Source organism: Azolla caroliniana, unplaced genomic scaffold, assembly GCF_043228905.1.
Source record: "Azolla caroliniana isolate FFs.n. ecotype wild unplaced genomic scaffold, voAzoCaro1.0.p SCAF_6, whole genome shotgun sequence".
NCBI lineage: Eukaryota > Viridiplantae > Streptophyta > Polypodiopsida > Salviniales > Salviniaceae > Azolla > Azolla caroliniana.
Genome location: NW_028230441.1, coordinates 22,836,528 through 22,852,440, shown reverse-complemented (window position 1 = coordinate 22,852,440; position 15,913 = coordinate 22,836,528). Strand labels below are relative to the sequence as shown.

The 15,913-nt window shown below is 42.9% G+C and overlaps 1 protein-coding gene across 1 annotated transcript; it reads right to left on the bottom strand.

Annotated features, from left to right (window-relative positions):
* Nucleotides 1-8,807: 8,807 nt before the first annotated feature.
* On the bottom strand, nucleotides 8,808-10,793 carry LOC147863390 (cytochrome P450 71AU50-like). The gene is made up of 3 exons (XM_087320648.1): nucleotides 10,318-10,793; nucleotides 9,713-10,228; nucleotides 8,808-9,634 (listed from the first exon to the last, which is right to left on the bottom strand). Exons 1-3 carry the CDS (start codon nucleotides 10,762-10,764, stop codon nucleotides 8,999-9,001), a joined length of 1,599 nt encoding a protein of 532 aa, XP_087176774.1. The 5' UTR covers nucleotides 10,765-10,793; the 3' UTR covers nucleotides 8,808-8,998.
* Between the last annotated feature and the right edge of the window lie 5,120 nt (nucleotides 10,794-15,913).

The following is a 15,913-nucleotide window of genomic DNA, read 5'->3' as shown; positions in this document are numbered from 1 at the left end:
ACTCCTCTTGTAAGTCCTTAAGTAGCCGCTTCAACCATATGGCTTCGCATGTCGCGACAGCCACTCCTTGGTACTCAGCTTCGGTGCTTGACAGTGCAACTGTCGGCTACTTCTTACTGCTCCACGCTATCGCGGCACTCCCAAGAGAGAATGCGTATCTGGACGTGGATCGGCGATCGGCGGCATTGCCAGCCCAATCAACATCGGTGTAGCCGACCAACTGCGAGGCTGTACCGGTCCGATATAGCAATCCCCGGTCCTTAGTGCCACTTACGTACCGCAGTATGCGTTGCGCACACTGAAGGTGCTCCTCGGTAGGTCGCGCCATGAACAGACTGATCACCCCGACCGGATAACTGAGATCAGGTCGGGTGATGGTCAAGTATATAAGGCTTCCGACAATTTGTCGGAACCTCGTCGGGTCGCATACCTTTCCGGAATTGGGGCGAAGCTTCACGGTTCTATCCAGAGGAGTCGAGATGGACTTATAGTCTGCCATCCCGAATTTGAAGAGCATATTCAGCGCGTAATGACGTTGGATGATCAGTATGCCTTCGGGGGTGCGGATCACTTCGATCCCGAGGAAGTAATGAAGATCCCCCAGATCCTTCATGTCAAACGATGCCGCAAGCTGGAGCTTCACGTGGTTGATTTCACCTAGGTCGGCGCCGGTGATGACCAAGTCATCAACATAGAGTACAATACTGACGGAACTGAGTCGACCTTTCCGGATGAACAAGGAAGAGTCCGATTTTGACGTTGCAAAGCCCATCCAACGCAGTTGCTGCGTGATCTTCGCGTTCCAGGCACGCGGGGCTTGCTTCAGTCCGTAAAGGGACTTCTTCAATCGGCACACTGCCGACGTGTTCGTTCCGGAGTGAAATCCAGGGGGTTGTACCATGTACACCTGTTCCTCAAGCTCACCTTGCAGGAACGCATTCTTTACATCCATCTGATGTAAGTGCCACCCTTTTGCCGCAGCTACCGTGAGCAAAACACAAACGGTCGTCATCTTTGCGACCGGTACAAACGTCTCATCGTAGTCGATGCCGTGTTTCTGCGTGTAGCCTTTTGCTACTAACCGGGCCTTGTATCGGTTGACCGAGCCGTTGGTGTTGTAGTTGACCTTGTACACCCACCTACATTCAATTGGCTGCACACCGTTCGGTGCAACAACCAGGTCCCAGGTCTCGTTTTCTGCCAATGCGTGCATCTCTTCCTCCATCGCAGCGCGCCAATTTGCGTCCTTAGCCGTTTCTGCGTAGCTCTCCGGCTCACGCACTTCCGCCACACGGGTCATGTACGCATAATGATGCGCCATGTACTCGTTCTATCCGAACCGCACAACTGGGTTCTTCTGGCGGGTAGATCAGCGTAATCGGTCATTAGCCGATGTCGAGGTCTTCTCGGCCTATGCGGACTTCGCTCTTGAAGACCCGTCACCGCTTCCCTCGGAGTCAGACTCGTGTCGGTCAGACTCATTTCTATCCGTGCCGGAATCCGACACCTTCTTCCCTTTCTCTTTGCCGTCTCCTCGGCTTCTTGCGCGGGGAATGCACTGCCAAGTCTCCACTACTCGCCAACTCTTCATCGGACTGGTCGAACCGACTCAGTCGTCCATTCGGTCCACTTAACCGAAATGAAATCGGACTCTCTTCGAGGGTCCCGATTTTAGGCTCATCTGGAGGCACCTCAGCCTCGCTGACCTCATCGTCCGAACTCGGATTGAAGGTGAGGTCTGGAGTCGGAGGCAAGTACCAGGACGCGGACTCATCAAACACAACGTCGCGGCTCACGCACGCTTGTTTGGTGCGCGGGTTATAACACTTATAACCCTTCTGCTTGTCTGAGTAACCGACCAAGATGCAATTCTCGGCCTTTGCGTCCAGCTTCCTCCTTTTGTCCTTCGGCACATGCACATACGCAATGCTACCGAAAACTCATAAGTGTCGCAAGTTTGGCTTCGTTCCGAAGTATAGCTCATGCGTCGACACCTTGTCTCCGATCCGGTTCTGAATGTATACCGCGGTTCGTACGACCTCGGCCCAATAGAACTTGGGCAAGCTCTTTTCTTCCAGCATTGCCCGTGCCGCTTCCACAACCAACCGATTTTTCCTCTCGGCTACGCCGTTTTGCTCCAGCGTTTATCTACAACTGAATTCGCGTTGAATTCCCATCTGTTGTAGATAACCGTTGAATTGACCGGAAAAGTATTCTTTTCCGCCATCTGACCGCAGGCACCTGATCTTTCTTCTTGTTTCCGTTTCCACAAACCCTTTGAGGTTCCGGAAACAGTCGAAGACTTCGCTCTTCCTCTCAATGAGGTAGATCCACGTGTGCTGCGTGGTAGTCGTCGATGAAGGAGATGAAATATCGGCTACCGCCAAGACTAACGTTTTGTGCCGACCCCCACACATCGGAGTGTATCAAGTCGAGCTTGTTCCGGCTTCGGTTACGCTCGTTTGGGAAGGGAAGTCGGTGTTGCTTCCCAAGGTGGCAGGCTTCATAAATTTGTGCCTTCCGACCACTAAATTTGGTCAATCCGAACACCACCTGTTTTGATTGCAGGCCTTGAAGCTGCTGGTAGTTGATGTGGCCTATCCGCTTGTGCCATAAGTCGATTTTTGACTCGACTTTTCATCCCTTCGTGAACATTGCGGTGCCACCGTCAGTAGAGTCGAGGATGAATATCCTCCCATCTTTGCGCCCTTGCGCAATAACACGGCCTTCTTCCTCAATGAAGCACCCGAGGTGTGTAAACCGAACCTTCATCCCTTGGTCGACGATCTGCCTGACCGACACCAGATTCTTCGTGATTGTCGGGACATGTAACACGTTCATAAGTTTCCCTTTCTGCTCGACATGGCTCAAGGGTACTTCTCCGACATTCGCGATCGAATGCAGAGTGTCGTCTCCGGTTGCGACTACTCCTGGTTGTGTCGGTTTCTCAAGGTATGAGAACCACTCCTCGTGGCACGTCATGTGGTTTGACGCGCCGGAGTCGACGTACCACACCTCGTCCGATTTCGGGGCGGACTTCTTCATCGAGTTCGCTTCGTGTCTCGTCACGAAGACTGACCCTTTTCCGGCTTCTCCGGATCCTTCGGCGTAGTGCGATCGTTGCCGACTTCCTTTGTCGATCTATCCGGAACTTGTTCCGGACCTGGTTTTCTCCGAATCAGCGCGCTTTTTCCAGCACTCGCTCTCCTTGTGGCCTTTCTTGCCACAGTACCAGCATTCCGCGGCGGATTTCCCTTGCCGGTTCTCGTCGCCTCGACTCCCCCTATTTCCGGAGGGTTCAGAATTGCTGTCGGCTGTTACCGGCCGGCAAAGGAGTCCAGAGTGTGAAACGGGGAGTTCTTTAAGTAGTAGGAATGTGGTTGTAATTAAGCTATGAGTGAGGACGGACGGACCGGAATCGGTATGCCGTTCCGGATCCGGACCGATCCCGAACAGGTGCGGATGGCACCGTTTTGTAATACAGACCGGAAACCTATTTAAAGGCCCGGATACAATGTAATGAATAGCGGTTAATTAATAAAGCTTAGTGTTGTTATCTCTCTGTGTTAATTGCCGTTCTGCCTTCATTGTTATATCTTACGCGTGTGATTATTAAAGACGATCAGGCTAAGTAACCTAATTAAGGCGGATTAAGCATTGAGTCTAATCCTGTTGCCGTAACACCCCTTTGGTGAAGTGTCTTCCGTAGACACCCTGTGTTAGGCCATTGTCCGGCCCTAAGAGTTAACACACATTTTGGCGACCACTAAGGTGATCCCCCTTTGGAGACGGAGTCAAACAATAATACGCGGCGATTCGAGGCATAGTGACGATGATATGGGAGAGACAAGCAAGAAATGATGATGACATGCACCAAATGGCAACAACGATGTGGGAGAAGCAATGAAGATGTGCAAAAAAAAAAAGAAAAAAGAAAAAAGAAAAAAAATAGAAAAAAAATAGAAAAAAATGGAATTGATGATGTTGTGCAAAAGGCGACAACAATGTGCGAAAGAAGTCCAAAATGGAAGATTAACTGCCGCATAATTCTATAGCGAATTAATCTCTATATGCGTATGTTTTGTTTGGTCTGTTTTTGTGTAAATGTCCAAGAAATGGTGCCAAAGATGTACGAAAACGATGACAATGTTGAGAGGAAGTCATGGAATGAGGACGTTACGTGAGTGTGCGAGAATGGAAACGAGAATGTGCAAATGTGCAGTTAACGACATAGTGCATGTGCCAGAAAGCGTGGTATGAGAGACAACCAAAAAGACACAGACGAACAATACCGGGCCGAATAGACGACGACAAGGCGACGGACAGAATAGCAAGGATGATCAAAAGGTTGCAGAGGCGGCTGAAAAGATACAGCCGAACAGCGCCAGAACGAAGGCGGTCGGACCAGACAACTGACGACTGGACAGACAACGAGAGGATGACCGGAACGGACGGACACGCCGGACAAGGTGATGGACGAGCGGCCAAAAAGCAGCAACACTGGATTATGGCCGTATAGAGATAGCAACGGATCCGGAGACACAGAGGCGGACTCAAACGGACGGGAACCGACAGAGATGGTGATGGAGTCCGCAACAGAGGCAGCCGGACAGCGGCCGAGACAATGATGGAAAAGGCCGGTGAGGCCGAAAGGGCACGGCCACACCGATTGTCGAACAGTGGACGAGACGGCCGGGACGACGGACCGAACGCACGGTCGAAAGAGGAGGAAGACAACCGAACACCGACAGAGATGGCGGAGAGGCCGGAGAGTGACCTAAGAGCGGTCGTAGTGGCCGAACGGAGGTGGCTAGACAAGGACGGCATTAGTGGTCGGAGATGGCCACGACAGGAGATGGAGACGGACGAGCGACCAAAGAGTGGCCGAGGAACTGCCGAAGCGGCCGTAATAGCCGAACAGTGGCCGGGGTGGCCAAACGGGCTGGACAGACGACCAACCACAACAACCAAAACAAAGACAACACAGAGAAGAAAGAGGTGGACATGCAGAAAATAAGAAGAAGAGAGAAGAGAAATGCAAGGAAGAAGAAGAACAGTGAAGGAAGAAAAAGATGTTATGGAAGAAGAGAAAGACACCAAAAACCACGGACAAACAAAGAAGCAACCGGGAGAGACAGAGAAGTAGAAATGAAGAAAGAGAAGAGAAGGAGACACAAATGGACCAACAGACAGGAAGAAGAAGAAAAATGAAGAAAGAGAGGAAGACAAAACAGAAAGGAGAAAGGAAAAGACAAAGACAAGGGCAACAAATTTCAAAACCTTGAGGGTACCCATTGCAAATTCAAAAGTTCGAGGGTATATATTAGAGTTTTAATAACCAAAGGGCAACGAGGCAATTTCGAAAACTCATCTACCTAAAAGAAATGGACGTGATCCACACACAACTCACAAGATACAAAGAAGAACACACATACATACAACGTCTTTTTAACGACCCGAATGATGTTACCAAAGTTCGTAAGCCGACAGAACGAGAAGGTTCGTGTCGCGGAAGATTCGTTGACCGACAAAGATGTTCGAGTCAAGCAATCTGATCGAGGGAGTCGATCGTTGAAAGGACCGATGGAAGTTCCGGTCAAAGAAATATCATCATCAAGGCATGTGGGATTGACGTGCAAGGCACTTTCCCACGGGCGTGCCATATTGTGTTACCGCGTACGAGATGTACGGAGAGTCAAGTGTGATGATCGAGGGTTGAATGTTATCATGATGTTGTTGTGTATGTGTAGGAGGCATAAATGTAATTGTGAGTTTATACGTATGTGAACACATGCACACGTGTCTGCATGTGGATGGATACGAGGAGGTGTGAGTGAGTGTCCAGTATGAATGCTCAATGGGGCTTACACCCCTATGTATCTACCCCCTCTTGTACTATTTAACCCCTTATGGGGAATGAATGAAACATGAATGAACATTTCTCTCTAATCTCTCTCTCTTTGACACCTTTTCTCTTCTCTCTCCCTCTCTCATGTTGAACCCCCTTGGGAGGGGGTTGGAGCCATTCTAGGCACCACCCCCCACCCCGCAATGCTTCTCAATGCACATGATCTCTCTCGCCATCAGTCCATACTCTCCATCATCATCATGACCACCATGTCTATCTTTATCATGATTATCATCGTCCTTAACCCTAACCCTAAAACGTACAACATCGGCATCACTTCGGTGCCTTCTTCCTTGATCTCGTCGGCCGCCTCCATTGCGCACTGACTCACCACGTCCTCCACGCCCGCGGGACCTATATCCATCTCCTCTATCAGGAGCACCCGCGTGGTTCTCCTCTATCAGGAGCATTGACTGTAAGTCGAAAAAGGACGACATATTCTCCCGGGTACCCACAGCAGTTCGGAATGCCCCAAACTTCGACGCCAAACCCCCGAGACAGATCTAGACCATCTCGCTTTCCTCGATGTTCACATCGATGGAAGCTAAGGAATCGCATAAGTCCTTGATCTTTGAGTTATAGTCAGACACCGACAAATCGCGTTGTCGTAGGTTGCTTAACTCTTGTCGGAGCTGAAGCTTCTTGGCTGTGGTGCTCGTGGCGAAAATCTTCTTCAGATTTTCCCACGCACCCTTCGGCGTTTTTGCATCCCAAACGTAGCTTAATAGCTGTTCGCCCACACAAGACGCGAAACAGTACAACACTTTGCTCGCCGATTGTTCCCACGCCGGGAAGTCTTTGTGTATCGATTTGGGTGCTGCGTCATTCACTCCTTCCACATAGCTCCAGTAACCGTGCCCAAGCAGGGACTGGTGCATCTTGTAGGACCAAGATGCGTAGTTGGTTCTGTCGAGCTTCTCCATTGGAAGCGAGCTAGCCATTCCTCTGTCCATCGGTTTTCTTGTTCTTCTTCGTTGGTTTTTCCTTCAAGCAAAGTCGACTGCAGAGGTTCTCAACCCTCTCGCTCTGATACCATGAAAAGAATGGCGTGCGGAAGCAATATAGGAAACTGAACAATAGAAAACGCAGGTTTAATGAAAAGCTTAGGTTTGCACAATATGTGCGGGAGAGACAGAGAGAGAGTAAACACAAGAACTTAATTAAAAAATAATCCTCAATCTATACATAGGATGTGCTTAGTGAGCACTTTTATACAAACCCCAATAATCAGGCTGACACAAGTACTGACAGTACTTGACTGCTCATAAGTGAGCATTGACACTCACTCCCAAAATTATTCCTTTACGAGGAATATCTCTCGGACGGCCTTTCGGTTTACGCACCGGTTTGCGTAACGGTTTACGCATCCGTTTTACGCACTGGTCCGGCCTAACCGATCGGTCCCAACCGATCCGGTCCTCGGCTTGCTCAACCGATCCGGCCGATGTTGAGCTTGTCTCTCAACAAAAATAATAACACTCTGTACATACAATGTGCTTAGAGAGAGCACTTTTATACAAGTCCTTAAAAGGACTAACATGTACTTCAATGCTCATACGAGCAACTGACGCTGACTCCAAGAAATATGCCTCATACTAGGTTAGGACCATAGGTCTCTAACGGCCTACCGGTTACAATCTGATCCTTCTCTCTGATCCAGCTCTTGGTTCCGGATACCTATCCAGTTCTTTGTTCCGGATACCGATCCGGTTGAGCTTGTCCGCTCAACATAATCCAACCTACTCAATTTGAATGAAGCTAACAATGGAACCATATCTAGCTACTCCAGAGACTAACAACGCATCTACACTTTTGTTCTACTAGTCATAACGACAAGGTCATATGAGATGTATTCTATAGGTTTATTTAGTAATGTGCACTTTTGTGCTCATTCTCATAACAACAAGGTGACATGATGATTGATTGATAAGTGTTCCATAGGCTAATTTTGATACACCTACATCAAGAGTTGCAAAGTCTTCTCAATATCCAGCTAGAGAGATCGAAAAAAGGAGATTATAAAGCAATTACTTCAATGAATCCAAGATGGTAAATACTACACAAGAAGAGCTTCAAATTACGATATGCATGTGGTACATGTTGGCAATATGATCAAGGCTTCTAAACCTATGGTCGTGAAAGTTATGCAATGTTTAGAATCACTTATACGTTATTTTTTAAAACGACAACACCACTTTTGAAATAGTTTATGTAGCGGTGTGCTAAAGCTATAACTTTTTTTTTACTAGGCAATAATTCGAAACAAAGAGAATCAGCATCCTAGACGTGGATTACCTCCTTCAGAAGTACCTTGTAAGTTGTAATCATACAATAATTTAGAAAAGGATACATGGAAAACAAAGAGTTGCCCTCCTAAACTTGACCATTCCTTTGATGATGTAAGAAGCGTTATTTTCAGAAGTGACTATGATAACCTTATGACAAGCATCTTGAAGTGTGACAATGAAAATTTTGAAAGAGGTTGTAGGAACACTACTCTCAAAATACCAAGCATCCTTATCTGAGTCACTTACTAATACACATGTGTCATCCTTTGAGGGATCATACATCGTGTATATGGGGAAGGTCTTTTCATGTTGAGCAATGTATGCTTCTTTCTTCTTATAAAGCAATTATTTCAATGAGTCCAAGATGGAAAATACTACACAAGAAGAGCTTCAAATTAGGATATGCATGTGGTATATGTTGTCATATAATCAAGGCTTTTAAACTTATCGTCGCACATGTTTTGCAATGTTTAGAATCACGTACACGTTATTTGTTAAAACTACAACATTACTTTTCAAATAGTTTATGTAGTAAAGCTATAACATTTTTTTTTAACTAGACAATAAAAAGAAACAAAGAGAAGCACCCTCCTAGGCATGGATTATCTTCTTTAGAAGTACCTTGTAAGTTGTAATCTAACATTGTATGTGTGACGATTTTCCAGAGACACAAGAATTGTAATAAAGCTTCACAATAACATGTTGTTCGGTAGTTTCATTATCGTCTACACCCTCGAATCTAAGTCCTCTAACCAGAACACATTTTGATACATATACATATACATGGTGGAGTAGATGGTGTCTAATGATTTGTTGGGGATACATATGCATCCTTAGATAACCTTGGCGATGCTGCCAAAACCAAAGGATTGGTTTTGTGGAGTGACAAGCCAAATGTTTCGCTCATATCTACTTCTTGGATGCCCACGGGTAATGTCCATTCGAAGGAATGAACCAAGGAACCTAAGATGAGGTGGACATTGAGGAGGCCAAGATTCATGGCAGGGCACGCTCGCCGGCCCGCCCCAAATGGCAACAGTTGGAAATGGTGACCTTTCACATCTATGTCCGAATTCAGAAATCGTTGGGGCCTAAACTCCTGCGGCTCCTCCCAAGAGCTGGGATCCATTGAGAGAGACCAAATGTTCACAAGTAATCTGGTCTTCTCTGGCACATAGAATCCAGCAACTTCACATGCCTGTGTTGATTCATGGGGGATTAACAATGGTCCTACAGGATGCAACCTCATTATCTCCTTCACAGTTGCTTGGAGGTATGGAAGATTGGATATGTCTTCTTCACTCATCAGCCTATCCTTTCCAATGACACGATCGAGCTCGCCTTGTAATCTCCTTGTTACTTCTTTGTGTCGCATTAGTTCGGCTAATCCCCACTCCACAGTTACAGTGGATGTTTCCATTCCTCCAGAAAACATGTCCTACCAGTTAGATATATTACCATCACTACTCCATGAATTGAAATGAAGAAAACACAGTAAATCCATATAGTTAGTTACCCATAATATTGCTTTGACATTATCATCTTTCAAGCTAATCTTCTCATCTCCTTGAAAGGATAGTAGAGTGTCGAGAAGATCATTTTCAGGTTTATGATGCCCGATATTCATGCAAGAATCTCGACGATCGTCAATTACTCTTTGAAATATGGTGTCGATCTTTTCAAATAATTCATCGGTACGTCGTTCGAGATGTTGTACGTCTAAAAACTTCAAAAACGGCAGAAATTCATTCAAATTAGGGCTGCCTACGATGACCAATGATTCGCAAATAGCCTCCAGAAGCACCGAGCCATGCACTTTTGTGCTCATAGAAATATCATTTAGGTTCTTCCCCATTGTCATTCTCACCATTAGGTTGCCTGCCCACACTTGTAACTTTCTGCGCATGTTTTGAGGATTCGCAACCTCGTGCCACACGGAACGAACAAGACCCGCCATCTCCTCACTTCGAATCGGCTTGAAGTATTGCAATCTTTGCATATTGAAAAGCTTAGTCATGTACAACTCCTTCACCTGTAATGAGAAGTGACACATGCCCAATTTTCTGTGTAGTGAGTGACTAAAAACGAGATCAAGATCTTATTAGTGCGAATTGACATTACCTTGCGCCAATACGGGCCATATAGCGAGTACGAAAGGCTAATGTGATTGTAGGTAAATCGAGCTGCAGCTGATGTCGAAGAGTGGGGACGCGAGGCGAATGTAAGGTCATGGGTATGCAAGACGAGGCGGGCCATGTCGGGGGACGACACTAGGAGAATGGGGACAGAGCCCATTTGGATGGAGAGGATGGGGCCGTATCGTGTGGACATGTCGTGGAGCCATCGGTGTAGATGTTTTCGGGACAAAAGCAAGTGGTGTAGATGGCCTAGGAATGGTAAGCTCCCGGGAGGTGATGGAAGAGCAGGAGGAGGAGGTATATGGAGGAGTTCAGGACTGCTCCTCGTCTTCATCTTCTTCTTTATGTTTTGTTGGACATACTCCAATATGAGCACCCATCCCAGGATGCCCAGAAATAGGGGTGCCCATAAATATGACAACTCTTCCATATGTCTCTCACTCTCTCTCGTTTTGTATGGTTTTTTTTTTTATGTGGCTGGAAGTGTCCTGGAATGCTCTCTTATATGTTGTGCGTGGCTCTTCTAAAATTATGTCCGGAATGGACATTTCATGGTGAATAGAAACATCACCTAAAACCTTATCGTCGCCTTGCCACATGTCAATCGGCAATTCATGCCTGTGCTAAAAAATTTATTTGAAGCCTACCTTCCGTTGCGTGCTAAAAACTGAAACTAATCCTTTTTTATATTCATTTATCAACACATTTTCTTTCTTCTCCTTTTCACTTTCAATTCTTTTTGTTTAGTATATTCTTCTCTATTGATATCTATGCCTTTCAAAGTTAAGCTTTGGTAACATGAATTGTGCACATAGATTGACGTGTACGTCATATTCATGACATTCGCCATCCGTGATATTCAAAATATTCGAGAATAAGAAATGGTCCCAAGAATATTATAAAACCATTTGTTTTTCAAAATAAAATTATTTAATTCTCTAAAAAAAGGAATTAATTCAGTAAAAAAATAATTAATTCACTAATATTTAATTAGTTCACTAAAAATTTATTTAATTCACTAATATTTAATTAACTCACTAAAACATTAATTGATTCATAAATAATTATTTAACTAGGGTTTCGGCTTAAAATTAGGGTTTCAGCAAAACCGTTAATTTCTAGGCCGAGAACAATATGTGGGCATCGTGTAGAGGATGCAAGGGGAGGCGAGAATGCAGGCTAAAAAGAGGAAATATGGTCGAAATTAGGTTTTTTAACCGAAACCCTAATTTGCAAGCCGAGAACAAGATTCAAGTGGAGGTGAGGATCTAGCGTCACTCATGGATGCCGGGGGAGGTTTCTTCGCTGTTTGTTGTTCATTCTCTCGCCACTTGAAGCAAATACTTTTACATGTAGTCGTATTTGTATTCATATTCGTATGCATTTGTGGGGGAGGCTCTACGAATGTGAATATGTCAATCTATGATTGTGCATATGCATGGAAATCCATATGTATTAATGGGGTTGTCTCACAAGTTGATCTACTTATGTAGTGGTAGCTACAATCTCTTTGGCAAGAGAATCCAACCTATCATTCAACATCAAAACATATAGAGATTCGATATCACTATGTCTCGAAATGTGTCACCAAGAAGAGATTTGTCATTGACAAGATTCTACCACTCGACAATATATTAGATGCCATGATTTTGACATTTTGCTCACTCAAATGGGCCTAAAGTTAATTCCAACGATGACTAGCCGAATAAGTCTGATTGTATAGGCTATCTATGCGGGAGTGTTGTATTGTGTGTGTGGTAATCGCCACATACATAAATTAACAAAAAGGTTTAGTTAAAGTCGAGTTGCGTTAAACTTTTTAAGTTGTTGAATCAAATGCAATTCTTGTGTGCTTACTCAGTATCTCTCTCTCTCCCATTTATGCTCCCATAGCTTCTAATTGATCTCATACACATTGATTATAATTCTACACTTATAATTTGTTAATCATTAACTACCCAATGACCCAACAAGCTGAAGTTCGCATTGTTCCCAAATAGTATATATTTCTCCCCGCACATACAAGTTGCATGTAGGTGACGAATGAAGACATATTTGGTCCTTGTTCGAAGTCTTTTTTGTCCAAATAAAGTTCTTTTAATATTGATAGAGTGATATGTCAAGAGAAATGGTATATAGGTCATTTTCAGAAGTATGGCTTGGTTTTTTATTCTTAATATAACTAGTCTTTAATTATTTGAAATGAAATGCGAAGTAAATATAAATCTAAGTTAGGTTTTATTTTTAAATATATGTTCCATCACATTCCCTCAACAATACATTATTGTGAATTTGATCAAACTTTCAAGTGAATTAGTATTAGCCATCCCATTTTTCTGTACATATTTGTATATGCATGAATATGTATGTGTAACATTTTGCATTATGAGGAGGATGTTCCTTTGATAAAGGTGTGTGCATGTGCTTATGTGAAGTGTGTTCTATAATAATCTCGATTTAATATTAAAAAATGTACCTCACATGTGTGATTATATTTGACAGGTACCTTCCGTTGCGTGTTAAAACTAAAAGGAATCCTTTTTTATATTCATTTATGAACACATTTTCTTCTTCTCTTTGGACTTTGATTTCTTTTTGTTTAGTATATTCTTCTTTATTTCTATCTATGCCTTTAAAAGTTAAGCTTTGATGACATGAATTGTGCTCATAGATTGACATATGTGATATCCTTGGCATTCAACATGTGTGATATTGAAAATATTCGAGAATATGAAATGGTCCCAAGAACATTCTAAAATCATTCGTTTTTCAAAATAAAATTATATAATAAAAATGATTTAATTCACTTAAAAATAAGAATTAATTCACTACAAAGTTAATCCATTCATTAATTAGATCAGTAAAAAATTAATTAACTCACTAATAATTAACTTAATTCACTAAAACATTATTTGATTTACTAATAATTAATTAACTACGGTTTTGGCATAAATTAGGGTTTCAACAAAACCCTTAGTTTGTAGGCCGAGAACAAGATGTAGGCGTCATGTAGAGGATGCAAGGGGAGGCGAGAATGCTAGTTGAGAAGAGGAAATATGGTTGAAATTAGGGTTTCGGTTGAAATTTTGTGTTACACGAGATAAAGTTGCATAGCAATGCAATGCCAGTTCCTCAAAAACTATGAAGGTTGGGCAATATAAGAAAACATATATTGGAGGAAGAGGTAAACAAGTTGTTGGTTGTTGGATTTATTCAACGCGTAGATGATGTTGATTGGGTATCTCTAGTGGTCATAGTACCTAAGAAGAATGGTAAGTGTGGATTTCAGACCTTTGAATGCATCAACTAAGCGGCATTATTACCCAATGCCTTTCCAAGATGAGATATTGGATGAAGTGGCAGGTCATGAAAGGTATTCAATATATGATGGCTTTTGTAGACATTTTCAAATAGAGATTGCACCTGAAGATCAAAAGTTAACTAGTTTCATCATGTCATGGGGTGTGTTTTGTTACTCTAGGATGCCTTTTGGGTTAGTTAATGCTTATGCAACTTTTCAAGGATGGATGGATTGCTAGTTAAGCCCTTTCCTTGGAAATTTTGAAAGATCATTTGTGGATAACATAGGAATATATAGTGATAGAAAGAGTCATGCAGAAAAGCTTGATCAAGTTTTTGCTAAAATAGATGGAGATGGAGGACAATTGAATCTTAGTAAATACAAAATTGCAAATAGTTAAATTGTTCTACTTTAACATGAAGATAGTGCAAACGAGATTGCTCTTGATCCAAGTAAAGTAGAATCTTTACAATTGATGGATGCTCCAACGTTTACAAAGCAATTGTTGAGATTCATACAAAAGGTACGATATCTTTCACGTTCATTTCAAATGTTGGTAGAGTATATTCAACCACTACAAAAACCCTCAATGAGAGATTCATTTATGTGGGGAAAAGTGGAGCAAAATGTCTTTGAGGGAGTAAAAGATAGGTTGAGTACTCTACCCATCCTAATGCCACCTAATTGGGATCAACCGTTCTATGCTAGTTTGAGCATGGGCGTTGAAGTAGTAGGTGAAATATTAATTTAAAAAGGTATTAAGCAATCACATATGTGCCCAATATATTATATTAGTAGGAAGATGTCAATGTTAAAAAAGTCTTGGACACAAGAAGAAAAACTTGCTAGGGACAATTGGTGTTTTCCCTCCAAAGATAGAAGTCATATTTGCTAGGGAGAATCATAATAGTTTTGACTTCATGTGCTTTGCTCCCTCATATGTTGAGGTTTCCAGGAGATAGTCCACGTATGAAAAGGTGGATAATGATTATACAAGAGTTTGAAGTAAGTTTTCTTAGGGAAGAAACTACTAGGTCTAAGATGGCAGATTTGTTAATATCTATAAGGAACTCGGGACAATAAAAAATGTGGAAGAGATAGATGCTCATGTCGAACCGAGCAATGGGGTTGAAATAATGTTGGAAAAGTTTGAAGGGGTATTATATTTTGATGGTGCTTTTAAGTAAAGGACAAGGGTTGTAGGAATTGGATACGCTTTTGCGAATAGAGAATGCCATGAATTATGAGGTGGAAATGATCGCATTGAAGCAAATAGTCACAATGAGACTAAGTATCTTAGCTTATTTCATGCTTTACAAGTATACTTGGAAAAAGGAATTAGAAATGTGATGGTGAAATGAGTTTCATTGTTGACCATAAGACAAGTGCAAGGGATGTGGAAGGTGCAAAAGAATAGTCATCGTCCCCTTCTCCAACAAGTGACGCAATTGCAATGCCAATTCGCTAAGTGTCAATTTTGGCATATCTCAAGAGATAAGAATGCGAGGGCTCATGAGCTAGCAAGCAAGATAGTAGCACAACAAGTGGGAGTGTATGTTATAAATATGCCATTATACAAAGGTTGAGAGAGCCTAGAAGAAAAGGAATATGTTTTAAGGACAAGAAGGGCTAGAAAAGAGCTCCCATATCATTGGGGGCTCGCAGTAACACATCGTGCAAAAAGATATGTGATAATACATGATGATCTTTATTTGAAAGATGTAGATGGAGTGCTAAAACGTGTATTATGGCATGATGAGATTGAAATGCTTGTCTATGTGACACAAGGAAGGATGTGGATGCCATTTTGGAATTGAATACACTAAAAGGAAGATAATGCAAGCTCAAGTAACATGGCCCAAACATATATAGGGATGTGGTACATTGGTGTAAATCATGTGATTAATGTCAATTATATCAACAAAAAAATCTAATGCCTGAACCTCCAAGAAGGATTGCTAGTTATAAGATATTCTCTAAGTGGGGTTTAGATATCATTGCCCAACAATTACCTAGTTCTAGTAGCGGCAAAGTATTACATTATGTCAATAGTATAATATGTTTCACGTTGGCTAGAAGCATGGGCCACGCGTAGTGCAACAAGCAAAGAAATAGCAAGGTTTGTCTTTGAACAAGTACTATGTAGATTTGGTGTGCCTTTGGAGCTAGTTATAGCTAATGTTCCTAAATTTAGAGGAGACTTTGTTAAAAGTTTGGTAATTCATTTGGAGATTGCACATAAAAAAGCTACTCCATATCACCCACAATATAATGGATT